Source organism: Euphorbia lathyris, chromosome 4, assembly GCF_963576675.1.
Source record: "Euphorbia lathyris chromosome 4, ddEupLath1.1, whole genome shotgun sequence".
Lineage (NCBI taxonomy): Eukaryota > Viridiplantae > Streptophyta > Magnoliopsida > Malpighiales > Euphorbiaceae > Euphorbia > Euphorbia lathyris.
This window is the reverse complement of record NC_088913.1, coordinates 36,646,823-36,667,774: the sequence shown is the minus strand read 5'-3', so window position 1 is coordinate 36,667,774 and position 20,952 is coordinate 36,646,823. Positions and strand designations below refer to the sequence as shown.

The 20,952-nt window shown below is 32.8% G+C and overlaps 2 protein-coding genes across 2 annotated transcripts; both read left to right on the top strand.

The window, feature by feature from the left end:
- Window positions 1–678: 678 nt before the first annotated feature.
- Window positions 679–2,040, top strand: LOC136227447 (cytochrome c). The gene is made up of 3 exons (XM_066016117.1): window positions 679–880; window positions 1,025–1,158; window positions 1,717–2,040. Exons 1-3 carry the CDS (start codon window positions 769–771, stop codon window positions 1,807–1,809), a joined length of 339 nt encoding a protein of 112 aa, XP_065872189.1. The 5' UTR covers window positions 679–768; the 3' UTR covers window positions 1,810–2,040.
- Window positions 2,041–6,415: 4,375 nt separating this feature from the next.
- Window positions 6,416–7,776, top strand: LOC136227448 (cytochrome c-like). Its single transcript, XM_066016118.1, has 3 exons — window positions 6,416–6,571; window positions 6,700–6,833; window positions 7,540–7,776. Exons 1-3 carry the CDS (start codon window positions 6,460–6,462, stop codon window positions 7,630–7,632), a joined length of 339 nt encoding a protein of 112 aa, XP_065872190.1. The 5' UTR covers window positions 6,416–6,459; the 3' UTR covers window positions 7,633–7,776.
- Window positions 7,777–20,952: the final 13,176 nt, after the last annotated feature.

Here is a 20,952-nt window from a genome sequence, read left to right as displayed (position 1 = left end):
AACCAAATACCATATATCAAATAGTAAATTTTAAATTTTTATTTTTTCCATTTTAAATTTGATAATTTTTTTTTATCATTTTAAGTCATTCTACTTAAATTATAAATGACATTTTTTTTTTGTAAAAACTAGAGTTGTTGGTTTGTAATATTTTTAATATATTTTTTTTATAAGAAGCTAAATTGTTACACCTTTAGTTTTAAATTTGAGAGGTTGGGAGTTAAAATTCATTCTTTAAAAAAAAAAAAAACTTTTTTTTTATAAAAGTTTAATGTTATCAATATTTTTTAAACGAAGTATAATATTTCAAAGACTCAAATCTTGTTTTTCATATTTAAACTAGAGATTTTAAAAATTTAAATTTTCATGCACACAGTAGAACATTCAATCAAAAAGTATTTTACTAGTTTCAAACAGATTAATTGGACTAATTTAAAAAAAAAATTGTTTTCAAGGAAGGCTCTCACAATATGCAATATAAATATATCAAAACAAAAAAAATTTAAAAAACAAATATGCAATATAAAAAGCAAAGGTAATTTCATAAAAAAAAACCTTTCAAAAAACAGAAAAGAAAAAAAAAGAAAAGAAATGAAAAGGGCAAGGGTAATTCTGACATTGTGTGTGGAGAAAAGCCCTAAGGTTCTTTCTGGTTCAATAAATTCTAAATCGGTCTTCTTATTTTCTGTTCTTCTGGTGAAAATTATTGAAACCCTAGCTTTCGTCTCTTCGAGATTTTGTGTACAGAAAAAGCTCTAGAAAAAAGGAATGGCATCATTCGATCAAGCACCTCCTGGCGATGCGAAGGTCGGAGATAAGATCTTCAGGACTAAGTGCGCTCAATGCCACACCGTCGACAAAGGCGCCGGTCACAAACAGGGTATGTTTTTGTTATGCCTACCTTTCTATTATGGATCCGATTGCATTTTTTCTTTGATCAAGTGATTTGTTTGGTTTGGTTTTGTGTCGATGGATCTGATTTGATATGAGAAGGGCCAATGATTTAACATTTCTGCTTCTCCAGGACCTAATTTGAATGGGCTTTTCGGTAGGCAATCTGGGACTACTGCTGGGTATTCTTACTCTGCCGCTAACAAGAATATGGCTGTGACTTGGGGAGAGAATACCTTGTATGATTACTTGCTTAACCCTAAGAAGGTATTTGATCATCACCTTCGCTGGATTTTTTTTTTCTTTGTTATTTTGCAAGTCAGTATTTTTCTGCGCCTGCTTTGCTTATAGACTGAAGAGTTTTACAAAGAAAGATTTGATTGGGATTGTTGGAGTATAGTTGGTTTCTATCTTGATTTTAGTTGATAGATTTAGGGGATGATTTTCAATTGATGATAGAATAAAGTAGTTTGGGATTTGTTCCATAATATATGTATCATCTTTTGCTTTTTGGACAACTTGTATGGGCTAAGGCTAAATTGTTTCACTATGAAGCTGATTGATTAGCCTTGATGATTTAGTGGTCGTAGAAATGGTTTTTAGCGCATCTATTTGTTTAATGGATTTCTATTAACACCCAATAAATAAGCTTGGCTGCAAGAGAGAGATCATTATTTTTTTCCCTCTTGGTGATAAATTGCTGTGTTGAAATATTGCGAAATGATCATGTTTGTGTCTTGCATGCTTGTTGTCCCCGGTCTTAATATAATAATCACTTGGGCATGTCGCAAATTAATGGTTTCCTTATAATTTTGCTCTGTGCAGTACATTCCTGGAACTAAGATGGTCTTCCCTGGTTTGAAGAAGCCACAGGATCGTGCTGATCTCATTGCCTATCTGAAGGAAGCAACTGCCTGATCTGCTTGTTTAGTATGTGGCTATATAGCAAATGATTCATGACATTTATTAATATCCTAGACAGTTTATTTTTTCAAAGAAGAGAAAATTATCCACTTCTTTCAAATAAAGATGGATTAAGGTGCAGAAGATGCTCAAATATTTTGGGAATTGAGATTAGGAGAAAACTGTTGTTGTAAACGCTTTTTCATGAATGATTTCATGAACCCCTTATTAATTTTTTGAAAGTCATACTACCTGTTGATTTATTACTGCCATGAAATTCTAAATCATATGCCTCTGGTTCTTTTGTTGTTCGTCCTTTTATTGATTTACTTATTAGTCCCATATGTTTTAGGATCTGAAGTGTTTAAATATCCTTCTGTGCTTTGATCTTGATGTGGTTCATCGTCTGTTTGTATTGGGGTTTGGAGTATCATTAAGTCATATAGAATCATTCTTCTTATCTCATTGGTTTGATCTGTTTGTCTGAGCGATTGATTTTGCTTTGCGGCCACTATATTTTGGTGGAGAGAATTTCATTGAACAAAATTGTTAATTTTTGAATACTGTATTTCAACAGGTAACAAGTTTTGTAAGACCTCATTAAGTAGAGGAGAATTTGGGTTATTGTGTTATTTTATATATATATAGTGGTGGTATAAATGCAAGAAAAATAGTAATTTTGTCAATTGTATCGTGTCAGCCGTCTTGGTAAATCATTTTAGTGTCAGAATTGCCACCCTTACATTTGAGTTATCTGTAGTGCGAGTAATGAACCAATATATTTGTTCTTTGTACATTATACTTTATGATGTATTGACACAATTGCATCTCCGTTCAATAAATGATGGGTTTCAGTTTCCCATTCAGGGAAATTCTTCTTGTTTGTGCATGATGGTGGTTGACATAGAGAATAGGCAAGTTGTTAAGATGTAAAATGCCAATGATTTGTTTGTTGGGAGAGTGATCCACCATTCTTGTATCCTTGAGCCAGTTTTCATAAGAAGAATTTATAGGTTAAGCTTGTTGGGTTCATTGGAAGGTTGGGGTTAGCCAGGTAAGATGAGTTTGGGTTGGTTAGTTCAAGGGATTTTGATCTGAATAGCACAAAAATATGAATGCTTATTAGAATTTTAGTTCATATATTGATGTGAATATCCGTTCCCCACCATAATTTTACCAACGCTTGCATTCAGTCATTGAATCACATTAGGAATTCTTAATGGAAGTTAATTGTTTTAGTGATCCCTTAATTTGCTAAAGGATTTAAAGCAGGATGTCAAATGCAAACCAACTGGTAAACATCAATTGATGTCAATTTTAATTTGAACTAAGTGTTCTTGCTCTGCTCGGTTAATATTTGGTTTCTGATTAAAAATTTTAAATTAATTCGTAGATGAGAAAGAAAAGTAAAATAATTATTGAATTCTAAAATCATTTATGCAAAGGGGGGAAGCCATTGAGAAAGAAAAATACAATAATTACCGAATTTCAATTATTATTACCATAAGATTGTGTTTTCGACACAACAACAATGACATGTATATTTTGAGCAATTGTGAGTATATGAACTTGGGAAATGTGATCTTTGCGTGTTCCCCCAGAGTTTCATAACCAATGGTTTGAAGGAATGATATGCTCAATGGTGGATCCCGGATTTGAGGGAAGGGGGTAAAACTCTATGTAAATTTTTTTAAATAAAATAACATTAATTGAAAAAAATATATTTTAGTATATAATTGATGTTCGATACAAAATGTCTTAAAATAAAAAAATAAAAAGTAGATTGACGATTACGAGGTGACAATGATCGACGATTACGAGGTGGCAATTGATATTTACGATCTGTCATAGCTTGAAAACGATCTGTTGTTTCTACCTATACTGCTTCTTTTTAGGGTTAAGGTGCAAAAATACCCCTAACGTTTTGGGTCAGGAGCAATTTTATCCCTAACGTCTAAAATGATGCAATTTTCCCCTAATGTTTGTAGCCAAGAGCAATTTTACCCCTAACGTTGATAAATTGGATCAATTTCAGACACTATTATAAAATACAATTATTTTTTTTTCTTTATTTTGCACCAATTGCATATGATATAATGTTTTTTGTAATTTAATAATAAAATTGGAGATTAATATTTATAAATTCGGTGAATTTTTTGAATTTTTTTGTTTAATTTTTGTACAGTATATTTTTTTCTTATTTTTTTCACATCCCAACATATATTTGTGATTTGTTACTGATAAAATAACGCATGTGTGAAGTGTAAATGACAAGATTTATGACCGAGAAGACAGTTTGATGAATTATTTCTCAAATTGACCCAATTTATCAACGTTAGGGGTAAAATTGCTCCTGGCTTCTAACATTAGGGATAAAATTACTACTGATCCAAAATGTTAGGGGTATTTTTACATCTTAACCCTCCATTTTGGACTTAATTTTTTTTTTCTTTTATTTGGGATGAGGGGGGCTTTGACCCCTACATCCGCCCCTGGATATGCTTAATATGTACTAATAAAATGTATTTCCTTTAAAGCAATTGAACATAGTTGTAGGTAAACGTCAAACCTTAATCTTCAATAAATATATTGCGTATATTTTTAATCTGGTCCAATGCTCGAATTTGTTCGAGATTCCCAATCTTTATAAGCAAGTCATATGTATCTATATTCCAGTGAATGCAAACCTAAATTTACCAGTTACATAGTCAATCAAGTTTGTTTGAGATAATTACTCAACAATTATCTCTATCTTATAGTTAGTTTTGATTTTGATTCTCACTTATCTCCTAAGACTATTGTATTTATACTTGTGTTCAATCGGATCGGACCGGTCGGTTTGACCGTGAACGAATCCAGTTGATGTTGGATTTTTAAATATCCATCAAACCAAATTGAACCACTTGAATTGAGTCAGGTTAATGATAAACCAGATCGGTTAATCTTTCACTCATATTTAATTTAAACAAATGTATGTAGATGGTAAGGGTTCGAACTTAGACCATCAAGTAACTATTATACACGGTATTATCATTAAGTTAACTTTCAACTTGTAACTATTAGTAGCAATATAGATTTATATTGTACTAATATTTAAATATTTAAAATTTAAAATATTATTTTTTTTTATATTTTGATAAATATTATTTAAAAGTTAATTTATCTTTACAATATAATTAAAAAGTTATAGGTAAATTCTAAAAAAACCCTTGTGTTTCACTTTTTTTTTTTTTTTATCAAATTGGTACATGTAATTTTTATTTGTCCAAACGTGGAATGGGGTTTTCGTTTGTAATAAGGAGATGATTGCAGTTTTTCGCTTTATCAGAAACAAGGACCTCAAAATTAAAATGAGCGTTGACGACCTCAAAATTGAAAAATTCAAAGACTTATGATATTCTAAATAACTTTAATTTTCAAACTTTATAATTTTGAAGTCATTAGGTGTTATTTGGTAAGTAGAGAGAAAGTGAATGTCTAGATAGAGAAATCACCGAAAATGATAATTTTGGAAAATAAAAAATCTGGTTCCATGGTAAATGTGGTAGTAAACAACTTTAAATCTTGAAATTTTTTATTTTGAGGTCTACAACAGTAATTGTTATAGTGTCAAACTAAACGATTATCGTTTTTAGCAAATCGAAAACCGCAGTCCCCGTTTGTACAATTTTTTTTTCAGATACTAGTTTGACAAAAAGTGAAAGTACATGAGTTTTTTTTGAACTTTACTCAAAATTTACTTAGTATTTAAATTTTAAATATACATAACATAAAATTTAAAAGTTTAGTAGATTTTATAATTTAAATTATATTAAAAATATACATTGTATTATATTTACATATATATTTATGTTTAATTAACAAGAATTTTATTATATATATATATATATATATATATATATATATATATATATATATATATATATATATATATAAATTATGACGTCATTTAGTTTAATTAGCCAAAATCAACCGATTGAACCCGTTAATTATTAAGTTTTAAGACCATCTCTAGTGAGTTTTAGTTTGTTGTTACTTATCTAGATGGAGTAATAACAAACTACTCGAGTGATAACAATAAAATTATATTTGTTACATAATTTAGTAACAACCTTTTACACCATCCCTAAAATCCAAATTGTTGAAGATTGAGAGCCATGGACGATGTCCGATTGTTGGATCTGCACGTGGCTTCCACGCGCCAAATCTACCACATAGGGCATAGACCGTTATTCAAAAATTTGTTTGGCAAATAATACTTTCAATTCCAATATTGTTAATTAATAATTTTTTTTACCTCACACAATTTTGAAAAACTACTTCCTTCCAATGAAATATTACTTAAAAAAAAAATCGTAACTAACCATTAAACATCACACATGCTATAATAAACCTTCCATTAGAAAAATCTTGAGTCCAATTGATGAACAATGGAGCTAGGCTTTAATTGAGCCACAGAGATGCCGAGTTGGATGATTCAGTGACACGAACCAAAGCAAAAATTGGAAATGTTCCGAATGTAACTGTTTTGGTGATTACACAGCGTAAGCAGAGGTCTTTCTGTTATTTTATGATGACAGGGTCATATTCAATTTCCACCTTTCTCCCCAATACAAAACCACCATTTTCTTTCACTTGTAAAGATCCAATACCAAAAGAAATCTCATGGCCTCATTCGATCAAGCACCACCTGGCAATGCCAAATCTGGAGATAAAATCTTTAGGACTAAATGCGCTCAGTGCCATACCGTCGAGCAAGGCGGCGGCCATAAGCAAGGTATACTAAATTTATAACGTTCTTTTACCGTTCGATTCTTCGATTGTGGATCTGTTTTCTGTTTTTGTAATTTTGGTTAAGCTTATATGTTTTGGGAGAGTAATTCACTGATTCTGAGTTCCCTGTAGGACCTAATCTGAATGGACTTTTTGGAAGACAGTCTGGTACAATGCCTGGATATTCTTATTCTTCGGCTAACAAGAACATGGCCGTCGGTTGGGGCGAGCATACTTTGTACGATTATTTGCTGAATCCTAAGAAGGTACAACCATTTGGCATTTTTCATTACGTAGGAAAACTTTAAACACAGACTTTTGGATTCTTCGTAATGTGCATTGAAAAGTGTGTAGGAAAGGAATGTAGATCCAAATCTATTCTTAAACAAGCGTGTTTTTCAATCTATGATTATCAGAGGATCGATTGATGGTGTTGAAGTTTGTTTGGATTTGTTATTTCATAATGTAGGATATAAAGTTGTGTGGCGTTTATCAATCTTGTTTGGCTATGATTTTGTGCCTTTAAGTATAATTTTGGTGCAAGTGCCATATGTGAATTGGGGTCTAATGTATAATCTGGTTGAATACTTTGAAGAATATACATAAAAATGTAAAGTTGAGGATCTCTTTTCTTTTCCTGGGCATTGGAGACTTTATAAAGAATTAAACTAAAGCTCAATCAATCCAAAATTTGTGTTTATTGATTTTTAACCGAAATTTATTAAGTGTGCTTGTGCTTGCGTATTTTAGCCGATCATGTAGAATTGGAGAGTTTTTCTTCCTTTTCCTGGCTATAAGGTATTCAAGCCTTTATAGGAAGAGCTAAATGGACTTTGTTTCTGTTCTGTGTTATGTTACATATGGTGAATAGAATGTCAAACTGGCTTGTTATGATGCTACATTTGCACTTTTTGAAAACTATTTTTGGGCATGATCTGAAGTGGATATTGTGCCTACAATTGTTTGTTACAGTACATACCTGGTACAAAGATGGTGTTCCCTGGATTGAAGAAGCCACAGGAGCGTGCAGATCTCATTGCATATCTGAAGGAAGCAACTGCTTGATCACTCTGTTCAGTGAGTAGTTTTATCTTGAATTACTACAAATTTTTGGTTAACAGTCCTTAAATTTTTGTTGTCGAACGGGAGAGGAAAATGTTCACCTCTTTCAATAAAACTAGTAAGGGCTTAGAAAGGCTGTGTAGTTTGAGAGTTGAGATATCTTGTCATGAACATGTAAGCGATTCTTTTGGAAATCAAAAGCCATTTATTCATTTGTTGCACATACAAAGCCTCTACACAACTCTGAATATATTTTTTGATTTTGCTGTTATGATATTCTTAATATTTTTTCCCCTGGCGAATTTTAGTTTGTTTTTTAAATTTATGGTGTACTTTATTGTCACCTCTAGTTTTTAGGCATCGTTATTTAGTACTTACAAACAAAAAAAGAAAGAAAAAAAGAAATTCAGCAAGGATTTAAAAAAGGGATTAAAGTACAAAATTAGATTATAGTACTTGAAATGGAAAATTAGAAAAATAGTCCAGGGAGCAGCGAGTATAACAAATCTTGTGAGTTTGGGGTAGAAAGAAATTATAAAAAAAGTATTGAATTCATATATAAATTACTTATAAATTCACTTTTTAAAAACTATCTAAATTATGTCAAGTCATGATTCAAATTATGTCAAACTATTAAAATCATTATTTTTAATCTATTTTAAGAGTTAGAGTTTATAAATTATGGGTCTATAATATATTGTTTGAGATTTAGGATTTATGAATTTGAGTTTAGAATTTTTACATTAATATGTAAATGTTTGTTATATATAAAAAATGATAGACATATTCAGAATTAAATTTAATAATTTGATTTAGTTGTAATTTTATAATTAGCTTTATGTAGGAAGCCCAAACCAGTAAGACCATATACCCAAGACCAATTATGAAGAAATAATGTCCAAACTAACAGTAGGGAGATTAATAATTACAAGATCAAGCAAGTAGTGAAGTAATCAATAAATAAATTATAAAAATAAAAAATTTAATATAAAAATTAACTAAATAAAGAAATAAAAATAAAAATTTATTCAACCATCTTTTGGACGGAGGTAAATCTTTACCTGTTAGGTAAGAAGATAACAAGTTACAAATTCTGTCTCGATAGGATATATATATATTTTATTGTGAATTACTATATCCAGCTTTGAATTCCCACCCCTAGTCCCGTGAAAAGACCGAAATACCCTTTAGACAATTTTCAGAATTCTCAAATCCTCTCAAACAACCTAAACTCTCTTTAATCTAATCCAGACTAATTTATCAACGAAAACATGGATCGGCGGAGGGGCGGCAAAGGAAAGGGACCTATGATATGTATTTCCGTTTGATTTTGATGTTTTTTGGACGTTTTTTGCATTGGATTTTGCTGTTATTCGAAATCGGAATCGGGACATGGGGCGTGTGGAGATCACACCGTCACCTCTGGCGACGACGTATGAACATCACGCCGCACCACAGGTGACGGCGTGATATCCTCACGCCTCACCACAGGCGACGATGTGATATTCATACGTCGTCACCTGTGGTGCGGCGTGATATCCTCACGTCCTCACAATAGTGACGACGTGATGCCCATACGCCCGTGTGGTGTATAAGCAATTATTTATTTATTTTTTTAATTTAGTTTAATTTAATTAAATTTTTGTTGTTTTTAGTTTGTTTAATTTAGTTTAAATAAATTAAAATGTTGTAAATTTTAGTTAAGTTTAGTTGTTGTAAATTTTATTTTGTTTAATTTAGTTTAACTAAATTTTTATTTTGTTAATTGTAGTTAATATTTATTCATGAACTTATATTATTGTTACGGATTTTAATTAAAATTGTATGGTATTTACAGGTTTTAATTAAAATTGTGTAGTGTTTACAGGTATTTACGGGTTTAATTGAATAATAGGCCTATTTTTTTGCCTTCCCGACACGCGGGCGTACCGTTTGGTCGGATGTGTGGCTATCACGCCTCACCGTGTGGTCGGACGTGATAGCCACACACCTCACTGTGTGGTCGGACGTGTGGCTGTCACGCCCGACCACAAGGTGAGGCGTGATAGCCACACGCCCGCGTGTCGGGAAGGCAAAAAAAAAGTATTTTCCCATCCCCAATCCCCGAAAGTCATTTTCGTCCTTTGACGGGGCTAGGGGTGGGAATTTGAGGCTGGGTATAACAACACCCATTTTAATAAATTTGGTTCGGGGCTTTTTTGGGTCTGTGGTGGTGGTGCCAGCATAGCTGGGATGTCCGCCGCTTACCCTTCCTCGCTAACCAATCTTTAATAAAAAAAAATGGTGAGGTTACCACCATCCTTTTTGTAGTGACAAATCTTGTATGTGTTCCTAAGAAAAGGAATTTGTCTATTTTTTATAATATTATAGAGATATGAATAACGTTAAGAACGAAACATATTTTGTGGAAATGAGAACAATAATTTTATTAATATTAAATAAATACAAACAACTTTTCTGGAAAAGCTCAAAAAATGAGTTTTTCGTGAAAAGATCGAAAACGTTACCGTCTCTATCAAAAGAGCTAAAAGTTGTTGTATAAAACTAACCAAACACTATATTCATTGGGTTTGGATTGAAGAAATAAACACTGCTCCGAAAAATTGAAACAAACACACTCATGTTCGGTTAGGTTTATAAAACAACAACTTTAATTTTTTTTAGACATAGTAACGTTTTGGAGATTTTCATAAAAATATGTTTGTATTTACAATTTTAACAAAATTATCCTACATTTTTCCACAAAACACGTTTCGTTTTTAACGTTATTTATATCTCTATGATATTATTTCCAAAAGAACAAAGATTTTCTCTGTTTAATAAATTATTATTTAGTTATTTAGGCTATTTTTATTAATTTATGTATTATATTTTTTTATAATTTATTTATTGATTCATTTAAAACATATCCATATTAGACATTTTACATACTAACACTCACGGTTTATCATAATTTTACTTAATAATTAATCAGCTAATAAAAAAATTTACATCGATATTAACTATAAACACGTAATAACAATAGCTCAACTAAACAAGTTCTAGATATCATTGAAACAGTAGTGGAGACATGACCTAAACGTTGGAGGACTAGACCATGTAAAAATAATAATTCAATGCTACTTCAAAAAAAATTAAATGTGGGGTTTTCTAGCGCGGCTGGAGAGTCGGCCGACCCTCTTCACCCCGCCCCCTTTGTCTCCGCCCCTGCCCCTGCATTAAAAATGTAAGAATAAAGGGTCAAATCGGCCCTTAAAATTGACCTAAATGATCCATTTAGCCCAAATTAATCTTTGCGTCTCAACTTAGTTCTTAAAATTGACATGAATAGTCAAATTAACTTATGATCAAATCAGCCCTAAAAGTATAAAATATTTTTGATACTCGAAATTTATCATGTTTATATTTTAATATCTGAAATCTATTTTTATACTCAAAAAAATTATTATATTCTGCGCTGTCAGATAACACTTTGGTGTTGATACTTTACTTTATGCATCAGTGCATAATATCAATGCACTAGTAATATTTTGAGGGGTTCAGTAAGATTTTTTTTACCTCTATTTCGAGGAGTTTCTATCTGAATTAATTATTCATAGCCCACACTCCTCTTTCGAAGGATTTTTAGAGATTTCATTTTTAATGCGGTTTCAATACTTTTTTACGTATAAAAGCATATTTCAGATATCAAAATGTAAATATTATAACATTTGGATATAAAAAAATATATTATATTTTGTGGATAATTTGATCCTATGTTAATTTATCCTTTCCCACCAATTTGAAAGACTTTGATGGCAAAAAAATTGATTTAGACTAAGTTAAGGGTTAATCCCAAAAATGGGTCAAATGGGAGACCCATTTACATATTTAACTCATTTACTCAACCTACTACATATCTAGACTGATTTTGTATGACTTTTCCATAATACCCTCAATATTTACGCGCGTCTCGCCCCCTACCGCCTGACTTCGCAGATTCCATATTATGTGAAGCCTGCGGAGCTAATGTTTGGGTTTACTTGATGAATTTAATTAGCATATGTGAAGCCTGCGAAGCTAATGTTTGGTTTACTTGATGAATTTCATTAGCATATGCGAAGCATGCGAAACTAAAGTTTGGTTTACTTGATGAATTTAATTCGCATATGCGAAGCCTGGATGTGTTTTGAAGCTAATTCACGAAGTGGTATATAACCAAAAATGGCAAACAACAACGGATTCTAACAATATCAAAATTTACAACAAGATTGCCACAATAAACTCCTAACAAATCACTTCAAAGTGAACCTAACTAATCCGGTACCAATTTTGAAGCAGATGAGTAATTTCTCTCTCTACAGGAAGTCCAGACCTTTTGGGATGAGAAATGGAAGTCCAGACCTTTTGGGATGGATGTGTCCCATGGTGCACACCAAGATTGGCACAATCTCTCCTAACCAACCATTTTAGGAGTGAATGTGCCAATCTTGAGGGAAATTTCTCCATTTACAGGAAGGAAAGTTATCTCCCCTGCAGCCCAATACGCCGCCTTCTAGAAATGGATGTTATGTAATCAACCACCTTCAGAAAAAATTAATCATGTTAGGCAGGGAAGAGACGATTTTGGCTTTACGAAATGAGGATTAACGAAGCATGCGAATGTAAATGTGCAGGGAAAGAGGTGATTTTACTTCGCTAATCGATGTTTTCGCGAGGTATGAGAGGTCTGAAACGTGACGATCTACGTCGCATATCGATGCTTTCGCGAAGTCTGCGAGTCAAATCATGAACTTTTCTACTCGCAGACTTCGCGAACTAATCGATTCGCGAAGTAGATCCACACGTTTCAGGCTCTTTCTCTTCGCAGATCTTCGTGAAATCATCGATTCACGAAGTAGATCGTCACGTTTCAGGCTATTTCTCTTCGCAAATCTTCGCGAAATCATCGACTACGCGAAGTGTATTCATGAAAAAACGCAGAAAAAACAACAGATACTTACATTTTTCGCGCCTTTCATCCTTAAAAGCGACAATAACAATATGATAAACTGGGAAAAATGAAGGAAATAACGTAGAATAACTATTTCTTTGATGGTAACAAGAAGAAAGAAACCAAGTAACGAGCAGGAACAGGAAGATGAATCATGGCTTCATTTTCTAGAATTAGGAAGTTGCAGAATCAAGAGATGAAGAGAGGAAAAAGAGAAATTCATTGCGATTTGACGAAATTGTGCAGATTTCGTGCAATTTAAAGGAAAATAGGAAGATCAAAAGTCTTCAAATCATTAATGGAAGAGCAACTTTTTGCGTAACCAAGGAGAAGGGGAGGAGCGGCGTTCACATTGTGGGAAGGGGAAAGGTTAGAGGTATTATAGGAAAGTGACACAAAATCAGTCTAAATATGTAGTAGGTTGAGTAAATGGTTTAATATGTAAATGGGCCTTCCATTTGACCTAGTTTTGTAATTTTCCCCTAAATTAATCATTAGTACCAACTTCAAAGCCAATTTCACCCATTATTTGGAAATGTAAACTGCAAAACCAACGGCCACTGCCCAACGTAAACTTCAAAAATGGAAAATATAATCATTTATTTAATTAAATTATAAGGATACAATTGTAATTTTGTTTATGACGTAATGTTTAAATTACTTGGAGATGGCCTAATACATCATCCGTTACTGTACAAAATAATAAATTGGCTTTTTGAATTATTATTTGGGCGAACTATTGAAGCCCCGATTGTTTATTGTAAGAATAAGTAACTTTTTCTCAATAAAACTACACTATTTCTTTGAGAGCTTGTTTAGCCCTTTAACAATGAGGATTTTACAATTTTTATTGGTTTAACTCGTGAAATATTGAAATTCACTTCTAATTTAGCTAGAGAATAAACTCTTTATTGATTTCAACTCGTTCGCCATTAATCCGTACCACAGTCACTCTATGATATATATAATTGTTGTGGGCTTATACTCATAGCTTATGATGTAAAAAGAATATTTCATGAAATAAAGTAAGTTTCTTCAATGGCCTAATACATTACCACTCCATGAACTTGTCCAAAATAGTATATTAATTCCCTGAATTTTGCAAGTGTCTCACTAGCTCTCTAAATTTACTTATTTCGTATCACTAGCTCACTAAACTTGTCCATAAAAGTAGATTAGCTCTTTGAACTTTGCAAGTGTTTCACCAGCTCCCCAAACTTGCTTATTCTGTAACAATTAAATACAAAAACTTATTAAAAATTAATTCTAAAAATACGTCTTCATCTATTCGAGAGGTAATTTTTTCGCTTGTCTTACCTTTCAACCTATTATAAGAGTTAGTGTTGCAGGTTTGAGAGATTGAATGGATGATGATTGATAGTTAGTATTATGGTTTTTGTATTTAGTTGTTACAAAATAATTTTGGATGATGATCGATAGTTAGTATTTTTAGAGTGCAAAATAATTTTGTTTGTGTAATGAATATCTACTTTTACTGTTTTTATACAGTACTGTGGGACTGCTATCAATGATCATGTACTGTGGAACTGCTTTAATATATTTTAGAGCTTTGAGGTCTAGCTAGCTAGCTTCCATATTTTTTTGGGAAAATTACAAATCTGGGTCAAATGGAAAGCCCATTTACATATTAAACCCATTTACTAATTCTACTACATATCTAGACTGATTTTGTGTGACTTTCCAAAAATACCCTCAATATTTACGCGGAGCTCGCCCCATCCCGTCTGACTTCGCATATTCACCCATATGCGAAGCCTGCGAAGTTAATGTTTTGATTTACTTAATGAATTTAGTTCGCATATGCGAAGCTTGCGAAGCTGAAGTTTGTTTTGCTTGATGAATTTAGTTCGCATATGCGAATGCTGGATATGATTCGAAGCTAATACGTGAAGTGGTATATAACAAAAATTGGCAAACAACAACGGATTCGAACATTAAAATCATAACATTATCAAAATTTACAACAAGATTGCCACAATAACAACATTCAAATCATAACATTATCAAAATTTACAACAAGATTGCCACAATGAACTCTACTAACCAATCATTTTAAAGTGAAACTAACTAATCTGGTACCAAGATTACGCATCCTCTTCAAAATTGGCACCGGATTAAGTTAGGTCCACTTTGAAGATTGGCACCATGGGATGGACGTGTCCCATGGTGCACCCCGAGATTGACACAACCTCTCTTAACGAATCATTGCAGGAGTGAATGTGTCAATCTTGGGGAAGTTCATCCCTATACAGGAAGGAAAATCATCTTCCCTGCAGCCCAGTACGCCGCCTTCCAGAAAGGGATGTTACGTATTCAACCATCTACAGAAAAAATTAACCGTGTTAGTTATGAAAAAGGACGATTTTGGCTTCGCGAAATGAAAATTAGCGAAGCATGCGAATGTAAATGTGCAGGGGAAGAGGTGATTTTACTTCGCATATCTATTTTTTTGCGAAGTCTGCGAGGTCTGAAATGTGACTATCTACGTCGCATATCGATGCTTTCGCGAAGTCTGCGAGGTCTGAAACGTGAGGATCTATTCGCAGACTTCGCGAACTAATCGATTCGCGAGGTAGATCCATACGTTTCAGACTCTTTCTCTTCGCAGAACTTCGCGAAATCATCAATTCACGAAGTAGATCATCACTTTCCAGGCTCGTTCTCTTCGCAAAGCTTAGCGAAACCATCGATTGCGAAGTGAATTCATGAAAAACGCAGAAAAAAAAAACAGATACTTACATTTTTCGCCCCTTTCACCTCCAAAAGCGACAATAACAATATGATAACATGGGAAGAACGAAGGAAATAACGTAGAAAAACCATTTCTTTGATGGTAACAAGAAGAAAGAAACCAAGCAACGAACAGGAAGATGAAAAACCATTTACTCGTTTTCTAGGGTTGGGAAGTTGCAGAATCAAGAGATGAAAAAGAGAAATTCATTATGATTTTGACTAAATGGTGCAGATTTCGTGCAATTTAAAGGAAGAAAGGAAGATCAAAAGTCTTGAAATCATTAATGGAGGAGCAACTTTTCGCATAACCAAGGAGATAGGGGGGAGCGGTGATTCGCGAGTGGTGGAAGTGGGAAGGTCAGGGGTATTTTTGGAAAGTCACACAAAATCAGTCTAGATATGTAGTAGAATTAGAAAATGGGTTTAATATGTAAATGGGCTTCCCATTTGACCTAGATTTGTAATTTTCTCTATTTTTTTTAACAAAAATTTATATTTAATAACATAAAATTTAATTAGTGCTTGACTAGATCAAGAAGATTAAAATTAAAAATTAAGCTTTTGAAACAATTAGTACTCCCTTCATTCCATTATACAGGTCATTCTAGCAAATTAGTTTTTTCCCTAAATATAAGTCATTCTAGGATTCCAATGCTTATTGCCAATAGTGACATGAGAGAGAATTATTTTTTGTATTGGTACATGTGTTTTTTAATATTCCAATGCTTATTGCCCAATAGTGACATGAGAGAGAATTTTTTTAGTTAACCAATATATTTCTTAATTTGTGTGAAATACCCTAGAATGACTTATATAATGGAATGGAGGAAGTAATTGGTAAAGAATAAAACAATCCGCACTTATATTATTGTTAGAGTATAGTAGTTTGATCTTTTTCCAACACAGTTTCATGATTTTAAAACTTGTAAATATAAATTTGTTTATAGTTTTAAAACTTGCAATTATAGATTTATGGTTTTTACAATTTGCAAATTCAGTTATTCTATAAAAAAAATATCATTTTAATTTATCTCAAATAAAATCGATTTAGAACAATTAAAAAGTTTGACTTTGTAAAGTTTCATACTAATCAAAAGTTGTATTCATTACAAAATAAGGAACTTATATACCTCTTCTTAGGTTCGGCGAAGACAAATATACTCTTACTAGGATTACAACAACTAAAGAAGAGGGGAATAGGGGTAGAATGAAATAAAGTGTGTAAATGACAAAAGGATAAAAAAAACTAATGGCAGAATAGTAAATAGCTTAATGGAAAAACTATAATTAAATTGATGGCCGCTCTTGTCCTTCCTTAAATCAGATTGGCGGAGAAGACAACTAAATGTACTTCACATGTCGTGCCATATGATTCACACAGCGTGAGAGTCCAGTCTTGGATCCTTGTAGTTTCTCGCCCCTCCTTCGTATAATGAGTTGTGTGGCATGTCGAGCGACACGTTGTGTGGTATCTAGCTCGGCGTGCCACGCTGGTTCTGCCCATTCATCCTTTCGGCTCCCTGAATGACACGTCGTGCAGTATCTGAATAATTATTATTATTGATGAGAGACAACTACGGAAAAAAACTATGTATTATTATTATTATTATCTATTTTTAATTTTATTTTAATAGATTATATGTATTTCTTTTCATATATATATATAATTATTATGAATAATTATTTAAGAATTAATAATTAATAAATAATAATTAAAATCTTAATACCCAAATAAATGTCGGATTGTAGATATTTTAAATGGAAGGTTTTAGACGGGTTCGGACAGCCGGCTCTGGAAAAAAACGAATTTGTTACCATTATTAACTCATTTTATGCGTGTGGCGTTAGTCTTTGTCGGTTTATGAGAGTGGAATGGAATGGATTTGAATAATTATGTTTTGGATTTTCTTCTTTCTTATCCTAATTGAGCTAGTCAACACATTATATTTTCAAATTCAAGATTTTATTAAAGAAAATCATATGGTTCCATTTTTTCATATAGCTAAAATAGATTCTCATCAATTTATACTAAAGAAAAAAAATACTACTAATAAATTTCAAAAGTTTGGTATGACCTTATTATGCCTAATCTCATAATTAATTAGTTTAGATATATATAAAAAAAACAAGTTGAGTTCAATTAATTTCGTATTTACATTTATAAATTAGTAGATTAGAATGAAAAAGGTTTTAGTTTTATTTTTTTGCTTGGTAGGAAGGGCATTAAACCCCAAAAAGAAAGAAAGAAAAAAACAAAACGTAAGTTCGAGTTCTTCTAAGAGTCCCCGAGCCGTACATGTCTGCATGAAGGAAGTTAAGAAGGCTTGCAGGGGGATCATCACACTCGTGATGCCCTAAGCTCAATGAACCTGCGAATTTCACCAACCAATCTGGTATTCCTCAATAATCCAGTAATACCTGTGCTGGCTCTGACCCGACTCCTTTAGTAACCGAACGACTGGCATGGAATCCACTTCAAACACTACTCTTCTCCATCCCATTTTCCATGCTAGCTCTATTCCATGATACAACCCCCAAAGTCTGCTAGAAGAGCCGTACAAATCCCCAGATTACATGCAAAACCTCCCAACCAATCCCCCTGACTATCCCGAGCTAGACCACCACACGAAGCGCACCTCGGACCTCCTCTGTTTGCCCCTTCACTGTTAATTTTCCGCCATTCGTCCATCAGCGGCTTCCACTTGACCATCACCGTCAGGTTCTCGGGGCGATCTGCTTCTCAGATCCCACGACTTGCCGAGTGATCTTTTACCTGGTTTATCAAATATTGGTTATTATATTGAGTTCAAGTTCTAACATACGCAGAAATCTTTAATTAGAAGAGAATTCATTAAAGGGTGCTTGATGAGTCTCGAATCAAGAAATCAGATAAATTATATAAAAAAACATTTATTACGCATTAACATATTTAATTACTTAATACAGTAAAACTTGTAGGAATACTCTATATAGGAATAACTTCTATTTTGTTATAAAAAAACTCGATCCCAATTTGGTAATAACCTCTATTACCAAACTCTATTTAGTAATAACCTCCCAATTGTTATACAAATAGTCTAGTTCCAAGTGTATTCTTATATAAAGGTTTTTACGGTATATAAAATAAATTTGCTTTCAAAAAAAGGGTAAATTTCATCAATGGTGTACAATGTTTGTCCCATTTCACACTTTGGTGTACAACCTTCAATTTGTCTCACTAATATGTACGAACTTATAGGTGACCTCCCACTTTGGTGTATAGCAGGTAAAAATGACCGGTCAACGCAAAGTCAACGCACCACGTCAGCATTTTGACCAGTCAAAAAGTCAAATTTTGACTATTTAATATAAAATTACCTCTATACCCTCCTCTTCATCCTTCCCCTTTCTCTTTTCCTCTCTAACTCCTCTCTCTCTCTCTATCTACTCTCTACCAAAAACAAAAATAATATTTGTCAATCAAATAGATAATGAATTTATTAAGTTATACTTTTACGAAACGATTTTCTCACCAATAGAAAAAAAAGACAAACGGTTATCTCTTTCTCCCTCAACCATAGTCCGAAACAAACCATAAAGAAAGGATCATAATTTTTAGAATCCGCCCTAAGGCCAAGCCATTTGCTTCTGAGATTTCAGTTTCTGAAAACTACTGTTACAGTTTTGTGGGCTAAATTACATACGTGGTGTACAACCTTTACCTATTTTCACACTTTGGTGTACAACCTTCAATTTTGCACACTAAAATGTACAACCTTTTGGTGACCTCCCACTAAAGTGTACAGCAGGTAATTGTGACCGGTCAACCCGAAGTCAACGCGCCACCTCAGCAATTTAACTTTTCTAAAAATAAAAAAATAACCCAATAAACATAAAATTACTTTTATACCCTTTATAAAATCATATTCTTCAACCTCCACCCTTATTTTCTTTTTACTCCATTTTCAAAAATTATTTCTCTCTTCAACCTTCATACTTGTTTTCTTTATACTCCATTTTCAAAAATTATTTCTCTCTCTAAATCTCATCTCTCTCTTATTTTCTCTCTCATCTCTCTCATCACTTCTCTCTCTAACTCTTCCTTCTCTCTCTAATTCTCCCTTTCTCTCTCTATAATATCTTATAAGGTAGTTAGGAAATTAATTGTGCAAACACAGAAGATACATGTGGTCCACAGCAGCAGCCATCTTCAATCATCATTCAGCAAGATGGAATTTAATTGGGGCAGATTAAGCATTTCCACAAATCAAGATTCAACCATTTGGATTTGAAACAAGTTCTTTTTATTTTTGCAACTTTGTTAGAAGCACATGGAGCACAAAATAACAGATGACTGGTAGTATAATACCCCAATTCAGTTCAAGATTTCTATCTATGAAATCTACAGTTTTAGATTGGTAGTATAACCTTCTCTGTCTCGCCATCTTCATTCTTCTTATTTCTGAAATCAAGGTTTGGATTTCAGTTTCAATTTCATTTCGAAACATCTACTGTTTCTAATTAAATTTCTTCTTCAATTTCGGTTTTAATTTTTTCTTTCATGTATACCTTTCTTGATTCTCTTCTTCCCCCTTCTCTTTATTGTTGTCATCAGCTGTCTTTATCTTCATCTCGGAAACACACCAGTTATCACAAAAAATGGCAGCAAGGCCAAATTAGGGAAGCCGATGCTGGTAAAAGGGCCTCTGGGGATAGTTTCCGGGATAGAATTAGCGTTCTTAATCATGTTTATTGCGCTATTAACTTGGACATTAACGATTTATATACGCAACAGTTTCTCTACCGCAGAAAGGGGGGAGAAAGTGTAAGAATTTTAATTAATTTGATTATATTAATTAATTAATTAATTGGATTAGAGAGTAATTAATTATTTGATTTGAATTGTGGAGATGAGAAGCTAAATTGAAGATGGATGCTGCTGCTGTGGACCACATGTATCTTCTATGTTTGCACAATTAATTTCCTAACTAGCTTATAAGATATTATAGAGAGAAAGGGAAAATTAGAGAGAGATGGAAGAGTTAGAGAGAGAAGTGATGAGAGAGATGAGAGAGAAAATAAGAGAGAGATGAGAGTTAGAGAGAGAATGAGAGAGATGAGAGTTAGAGAGAGAAATATTTTTTGAAAATGGAGTATAAAGAAAATAAGTATGAAGGTTGAAGAGAGAGAAATAATTTTTCAAAATGGAGTAAAAAGAAAATAAGGGTGGAGGTTGAAGAAGATGATTTTATAAAGGGTATAAAAGTAATTTTATGTTTATTGGGTTATTTTTTTATTTTTAGAAAAGTTAAATTGCTGAGGTGGCGCGTTGACTTCGGGTTGACCGGTCACAATTACCTACTGTACACTTTAGTGGGAGGTCACCAAAAGGTTGTACATTTTAGTGTGCAAAATTGAAGGTTGTACACCAAAGTGTGAAAATAGGTAAAGGTTGTACACCACGTATGTAATTTATCCCAGTTTTGTGCAGGGGTCAAAGTTTCACTCTAACAACGTCGATGCATCGAAGGACCACATATGAAGAGGTTGGTCACCTATATAGGCATTATGACCACTATCTCCTCCAACAAATTTAAATGGCTCATCTGTAACATGTT